The 7,819-nt window shown below is 50.9% G+C and overlaps 1 protein-coding gene across 1 annotated transcript; it reads left to right on the forward strand.

Annotated features, from left to right (window-relative positions):
- The first annotated feature begins 700 nt into the window (after positions 1-700).
- LOC103637736 (cellulose synthase-like protein D1) lies at positions 701-5,294 on the forward strand. The gene is made up of 5 exons (XM_008660569.2): positions 701-846; positions 1,115-2,111; positions 2,199-3,018; positions 3,103-4,155; positions 4,244-5,294. The coding sequence occupies exons 2-5, from the start codon at positions 1,213-1,215 to the stop codon at positions 4,949-4,951; spliced, it is 3,480 nt and encodes a 1,159-aa protein (XP_008658791.1). The 5' UTR covers positions 701-846; positions 1,115-1,212; the 3' UTR covers positions 4,952-5,294.
- The last annotated feature ends 2,525 nt before the right edge of the window (positions 5,295-7,819 follow it).

The raw sequence follows: 7,819 nt of genomic DNA on the forward strand, positions 1-7,819 counted from the left end.
TAGAAATGTCAAGGCCATAAAAATAAATTTGGCGTATTAATTACTCACTCCGTTTCTTTTTATTTGTCGCTGGATAGTGCAAAATTACACTATCCAGCGACAAATAAAAAGAAACGGAGAGAGTAGATGACTGTCTAATGGGAGCCTGGCTCTTCGTGTACAGGCTAACGTGGCCAGGCTCTGCGCATCCGTGATCCAAACACAGGGATAATGAAACCAAAGGCAAGCGAGTGAGTTGGGAGCAGAATCAAAGGGATTACTGATCGTGCGTGCAACTCAGACGAGACGGAGGCGCGCAGGAGTGATGCCGGGCATGATTGATACATGATGATGCTTTTTTTTCGTGTGTGTGTGTGTGGGCGACTGAAAATTTGCAACTACAAGTTGGTTGAAAGTTTGCGCGTGCTGGGTTGGAAGCCCATCACGCCGTCTCGGTTGATACAAGAGTTTTCCTTATTGCGACGGCTAAAAACTGACGGCATCGTGCTGCATCGTGGTGCCCTACGCTGGCAGGAGACGCTCAGTTAGGTAGGACCCCACATGGCAGGGAGCAGAGCACCTAACTACGTGGGGTGGGTCGTCGTTGCTTTGGCGCGCGTTTGTGCGCCCCCACCCCGCTTCCCGTCCCGGCCTCCCCGTGCCAGACCAATCGACCACTTCAATTCCAGCTAGCTCCAAGCATTCAAATAACCGTGCCAGGGCAGCTGGCGTTTCCATGGGCGCCATCCCCCCAGGTCCATTTTGCTTCTTCCGTTCCGCTTTCATCCTCCTCTTGGACTTGGCCTCTCTCGACCTGCTACTAAACACTCCGGATTAGTCGTCGTTGTCTGCAGCGAGGAACAAAAGGTGATGGATCGATCGATTGATCATATCACTCACCATTTCATTCTCTCTGTGTCTCTTTTATTTTATCTGTTTATTATGCAAAAAAAAAACTCCAAATAAAAACATCTACTATACTCTATCCTAGTTGCCATTTCGACTTTGATCTGCTGCCGCATTTATGCTTTCCATCTCAAAGCTATAGCATGTATTATAACAACTTGGCATCACCATCATCTGCTCACGCCAAAACTTTCCCATCCTTTGCTTGCGCAAACCGGATTCTTTGCAGATAGCCATAATAACAGCAGAGCACGACCATTTTGGACTCCCAACAAGGACCAGCAGGGGCAGGGCAATTAATTAAACGAGCACTGACGCCAGCCAGCCATGGCGTCCAAGGGGATCCTTAAAAACAGCGGCTCCCGCCGCATGCCGCCGCAGGGCGCCGGCAGCAGGCCGCCCACGGCGCCCACGTCGGCGCCCACGGTCGTCTTCGGGCGCCGGACCGACTCTGGGCGCTTCATCAGCTACTCTCGCGACGACCTGGACTCGGAGATCAGCAGCGTCGACTTCCAGGACTACCACGTCCACATCCCCATGACGCCCGACAACCAGCCCATGGACGAGGACGACAGCGGCACAGCCAGGGCCGAGGACCAGCGCTACGTCTCCGGCTCGCTCTTCACCGGCGGCTTCAACACCGTCACCCGCGCGCATGTCATGGACAAGCCCGACGGCGACGCCGCCGGGCGCCGCGGCGGCGGCGGTGCCAAGGGACCCAGCGCGTGCATGGTCGAGGGGTGCGACGCCAGGGCCATGCGCGACGCCCGCGGCGATGACGTCCTCCCCTGCGAGTGCGATTTCAGGGTCTGCGTCGACTGCTTCACCGACGCCGTCAAGGCCGGCGCCGGCGTCTGCCCGGGGTGCAAGGAGCCTTACAAGAACACCGAGTGGGAGGGCCTTGGCGCCGGCGCGGCCGAGGAGGTCACGCGGGCGCTCTCGCTGCCCCGCGGGCCTGCGGGCGCCAACGGCCACAGGATGGAGAGGCGCCTGTCGCTGGTCAAGCAGGCCAACGTCAACCAGTCCGGCGAGTTCGATCATAACCTCTGGCTCTTCCAGACCAAGGGCACCTATGGCTATGGCAACGCCATCTGGCCCCAGGATGAAGCAGACGACGACACCGACGGCGGTGCCCCGGCTGGGCATCCCAAGGAGCTCTTAACCAAACCGTGGCGCCCGCTCACCCGCAAGCTCAGGATTCCAGCAGCCGTCATCAGTCCTTACAGGTCCTTGTCGTCGTGAATTCTTATACGTACATTAAAATAGTAGTTATTTCTACTTTATTCACATTTTGTTCCTCCCATCCCATCCAGGCTCCTCGTCCTCATCCGCTTGGTCGCACTGGCCTTCTTCCTCATGTGGCGCATCAAGCACCAAAACGAGGACGCCATCTGGCTCTGGGGAATGTCCATTGTCTGCGAGCTCTGGTTCGCCTTCTCATGGGTACTGGACCAGCTCCCGAAGCTGTGCCCCATCAACCGCGCGACAGACCTCTCTGTGCTCAAGGAGAAGTTTGAGACGCCCACGCCTAACAATCCAACAGGCAAGTCGGATCTCCCTGGAGTCGACATCTTCGTGTCAACCGCTGATCCAGAGAAGGAGCCGGTCCTGGTCACAGCGAACACAATTCTCTCCATCCTCGCGGCGGACTACCCCGTCGAGAAGCTTGCGTGCTACCTATCGGACGATGGAGGGGCGCTGCTCACCTTCGAGGCGATGGCTGAAGCGGCGAGCTTCGCCAACCTCTGGGTGCCATTCTGCAGGAAGCATGACATCGAACCCAGGAACCCGGACAGCTACTTCAACCTGAGGAGAGATCCCTTCAAGAACAAGGTGAAGCCAGACTTCGTCAAGGACAGGAGGCGCGTCAAGCGTGAGTACGACGAGTTCAAGGTCCGTGTGAATGGCTTGCCAGATGCCATCCGCCGCCGCTCCGACGCGTACCACGCCCGCGAAGAGATCCAGGCCATGAATCTTCAGAGGGAAAAACTGAAGGGCGGCGGTGACGAGCCGCCGTTCGAACCGGTGAAGATTCCCAAGGCGACATGGATGGCTGACGGCACTCACTGGCCCGGCACCTGGCTCCAACCTTCGCAGGATCATGCTCGAGGTGATCACGCAGGAATCATACAGGTGTGTCTTGTCTGTCGTCCACTTGTATCTCAATTCTTCATTCACCACAAATCATCATGTATCTAACGTCTGCATATTCCTCAGGTCATGCTGAAACCACCAAGCGACATGCCCACCACCATGTACGACGCGGCTTCCAAGACACCTCTTGACTTGGCAGGAGTGGACACTCGGCTCCCAATGCTGGTGTACATGTCGAGGGAGAAGCGCCCAGGATACGACCACAACAAGAAAGCAGGCGCGATGAACGCACTGGTCCGCGCATCGGCGATCATGTCCAACGGCCCGTTCATCCTCAACCTGGACTGCGACCACTACATCTACAACTCCAAGGCCTTGAGGGAGGGCATGTGCTTCATGATGGACCGCGGCGGCGACCGCCTCTGCTACGTGCAGTTCCCGCAGAGGTTCGAAGGCATCGACCCTTCCGATCGCTATGCCAACCACAACACGGTTTTCTTCGACGTCAACATGCGCGCGCTCGATGGTCTTCAAGGGCCGGTGTACGTTGGCACTGGGTGCCTCTTCCGTCGAATCGCGCTCTATGGCTTCGACCCACCCCGTTCCAAGGACCACAGCCCAGGGTTCTGTAGCTGCTGTCTCCCACGCCGCCGCAAGCCGTCAGCAGCTTCCCGCGAGGAGACCATGGCTCTTCGCATGGGCGGTTTTGATGGAGACAGCATGGACCTTGCGACGTTCCCAAAGAAGTTTGGGAACTCAAGCTTTCTCATCGACTCCATCCCGGTAGCAGAGTTCCAGGGCAGGCCCCTGGCTGACCACCCATCTGTGAAGAACGGCCGCCCACCTGGCGCTCTCACAATCCCTCGTGAAATGCTGGATGCGTCCATTGTGGCAGAAGCGATCAGTGTGGTCTCGTGCTGGTACGAGGAGAAGACGGAGTGGGGGATAAGGGTGGGGTGGATCTATGGCTCCGTCACCGAGGATGTCGTCACAGGGTACCGCATGCACAACCGTGGATGGAAGTCGGTGTACTGTGTCACGCAGCGTGATGCCTTCCGCGGCACTGCTCCGATCAACCTTACCGATCGGCTTCACCAGGTGCTTCGATGGGCCACTGGCTCGGTTGAGATCTTCTTCTCCCGCAACAATGCGTTGTTTGCCAGCTCCAAGATGAAGGTTTGGACTATTAATTTGCCTCTCTCAAGTATACATATATATATGTTGATTAATGTAATAATGCATATCTTATTTAATGTTTTAACAGGTGCTCCAAAGGATCGCATACCTTAATGTTGGTATCTATCCCTTCACGTCCATCTTCCTCATTGTCTACTGCTTCCTTCCAGCACTCTCCCTCTTCTCAGGACAGTTCATTGTGCAAACGCTCAACGTCACCTTCCTGACATACCTACTCATCATCACCGTCACCCTTTGCCTCCTGGCCATGCTGGAGATCAAGTGGTCTGGCATTGCTCTCGAGGAGTGGTGGCGGAACGAGCAGTTCTGGCTCATCGGTGGAACCAGCGCCCACCTGGCTGCTGTGCTGCAGGGCCTTCTAAAAGTGGTTGCAGGGATTGAGATCTCATTTACGCTCACTTCAAAACAAGTGGGTGATGATGTAGAGGATGAATTTGCGGAACTGTACATAGTGAAATGGACATCGCTAATGATACCGCCGCTCACCATCATCATGATCAACCTTGTGGCCATTGCTGTTGGCTTCAGCCGGACGATCTACAGCACAATCCCGCAATGGAGCAAGCTGCTTGGGGGAGTGTTCTTCAGCTTCTGGGTGCTTGCTCATCTGTATCCATTTGCCAAGGGGCTCATGGGAAGGAGAGGAAGGACGCCCACTATTGTGTATGTCTGGTCTGGACTCGTCTCCATCACCATATCACTGCTCTGGATTGCAATCAAGCCTCCATCACAAGCTGCCAACTCACAATTCGGTGGGTCATTTTCTTTCCCTTGATCCAGTATCTTCAAACCAATATGTCTTACTGGATGGATCAGGAAGTTACAAGAGGCAACAAGAAATTCAGGTTTTGCAGCATATCAAAAAAAATGCCCTGTGGTTTAGACAACAGGTCACTGTGCAGCTCAGTTTCATTACAAAGTGGAGGACATAGGATGTATCTATTCTAGCACCTTAAAAGGTGGAACCACTGTTTTGATTCTTTCTTTATTTGTTCTTTTATTTCTTTAGAGTTCGCTCTCATTTGAATCATATGTGCCTTAAAAAAGGTGTAATACGTTGTTAGCATCTAAAAGGTTTTCTCAAGAGCTTATTGTCGGCGTTTAGTACCGGCAAAGCACTACGGGGTGTATCACGTGGTGCTTTTGGTGGTGGCGAGATCGACCGTAGCTCGATAGTTCTTGATTAACACAACGGAACACATGGATTTTGTCACAAAAACCTCCCAAGGTATTAGGCCCACCTACAGTTGTCCTTGTCCTAAGGACCTTTGACAACTCTGTAGATGCACATAATCACTCAACAAGTTCGGTAACTGTATCCTCATCATTTCGCCCAAGAGCGCTTCACCCGTCACGCAGATATTACATCACATCGGAGGAAAGAATAAGCGGAAGCATATTACAATAACTTAATTTACAATCATAAATTATATAGAGAGAGTATTATTATTACAATACCAGGGTATTATGAGTGCATAAAGTGTTATTACAGACCAGGGAGGCAAAACACCCTCCCGCACAAAAGTTTATTGTTTCCAAAGTAGGAGGCAAACATCCTCCCACGACCAACTTCACTGCTGGGGCTCTTCCTTGGGTACCACCTTTGAACAGAAACAACAAAACTCTGCTGTTTCCTCACCTACAACAACATGGGTTCGAAAACCCTGAGTACGGAGTGTACTTTCGCAAGTCTTAGCCGACAAAAGAAAAAGACTCTCAAGGATATGCTGGCTTGAGGGAGCCAAGGTAAGGCTATTCAAGAATCAAAGACTCTGTTTGCAGAAATGCTTACTAATAGTGGATCCTTAAAAATCCAGTTTTATCATCAGATTAAGTCATATCCGAGAAGTAACGACGATCCGAATCGATTAATACCCAGCTGGAGATCTCTAACCACACGACATAGGTAGCACTTAACCCTTGCATATGTCAACTCGTCACCGGGTTTCTCAAGACCAGACCGGGTTCACGCCAACCGAGAGCACAAATACACCACCGTCCAGCCTCTTGCCACGGAGGGTACACGCTACTCTTGCCATCTCTCCACTCACATTGTGTGTTGGCCTTTCTGGTATTGGTCTGCCCGAGGCAAAGCTTACCCATGACGAGGCATGTGGCCAGTTAAAGGGTCCTCAATCAGCAAGCCTACATCGGTACGGTCCTTAATCGACTCAAACGAAGGCACTACATCGAGACTTCCTTCTCGTGCAAGCCACCCGCCCGGTCTCGTCTTTATCATTTAAAACCCAAAGTTTGGTACCTGTCAGAGGTACATCTTTTCTGATGTTGAACCCATCATGCCATGATGGATCCACCATCAAGTTTTATTTTTGAAAACATCCCATTCCATCTGAAGCATCATCTTTTGTTAAAACCCAAACATTTTTGTTTTCTAAAGCAAGACTAAGCATCATAAAACCTTTTAACAAAACAGGTAATCATGGAAGGGTAAACAATTCCAAGGAAGGAAATGCAGCAAATTGGTGTAGCACCCAACTCCTATCACCTAATGCATCATTCACGTAATAAATAGTTTAAAATCACAAGGAAAAGGTAAATGCACCGGGGCTTGCCTTGTGTTGTAGGGGATTCGGGATCTGTTCCACATATATCAAAATAAAAACTATTCCTGACAGGTGGAGGCTCAGTTGGTGGTGCAGTCTCTCCTTCTTCGACACTTACTTCTTCGTTTTCTATACATAACCATATATAAACATGAATGCTCATGTGATGCTATGACTATGCAGTTATGATAGAACATAGTAAGTTATATCTTGAGTATAACTTTCCTTCATGGTACTCCTGGGTAACTAGGGTTTTCCGAATCAGTACTCTATTAGGATAAGGCAATTATTACCTGAGAAAGCTAGGGTTTTGGGTTTGGGAATCAAACAATGTCCAAAACATACCAAACTTTACCCAAGGGCTCTAATTATCAAATTGAGTTTACCCAAAAAGTTTTATGATTTTTGGAGCTAGTAATTAAATTCTAAAATTCTAAAAGACTAGGTTTAAGCACCTTTAATTGGTAAATAATTCCTGGTTGGGACTTAAAATCTTGGAACTATTTTTATTAAATACTAGAGGAATTTAGGAGTCTAGTAAAATTACTCCCATATTTTTATCATTTTTCTAGAATTTCTTATAAATTCCCTAAGCCTGGCAGAAAAAGAAAAGGGAAAATGATGAACAGTGATGGGCTGAAACCAGCCCTAACCGGCCCACGAACGGGAAAACGCGCCCGCGCGCGCTTCTGCGATGTCAACTTTATGCAGAGGACCTCGGTCATTCAAATAACCAGTAAAGAACCATGCACACTATTCATCTGTGTCTCTGACATTCACAGTTAGGCCCCTGCACTTCTGTTTCTTCGCACCACCAAGTCCACGACGGTGAACGACGACGAGCATGCCTCTGGCGAACTTGTACTGGCCAGAATACGCAACGGTTGGTGCCCTAACTCGGCTAACACCAAATCCTACCCCAGGCGACCCTAATCCCTCAACTAATTGCACGAATCCGGGCCGAAATCTCTCTGTCCACGATGACGGCGAAAATCAGAGACAATCCGAGGTGTTCATGACGATTTGGTGCGGTCTAGCTTAATCAAATGGGTCTACGAGTAATAGGAGGCTTGAGAGGC

The sequence above is a fragment of the Zea mays genome, chromosome 1 (assembly GCF_902167145.1).
Source record: "Zea mays cultivar B73 chromosome 1, Zm-B73-REFERENCE-NAM-5.0, whole genome shotgun sequence".
Lineage (NCBI taxonomy): Eukaryota > Viridiplantae > Streptophyta > Magnoliopsida > Poales > Poaceae > Zea > Zea mays.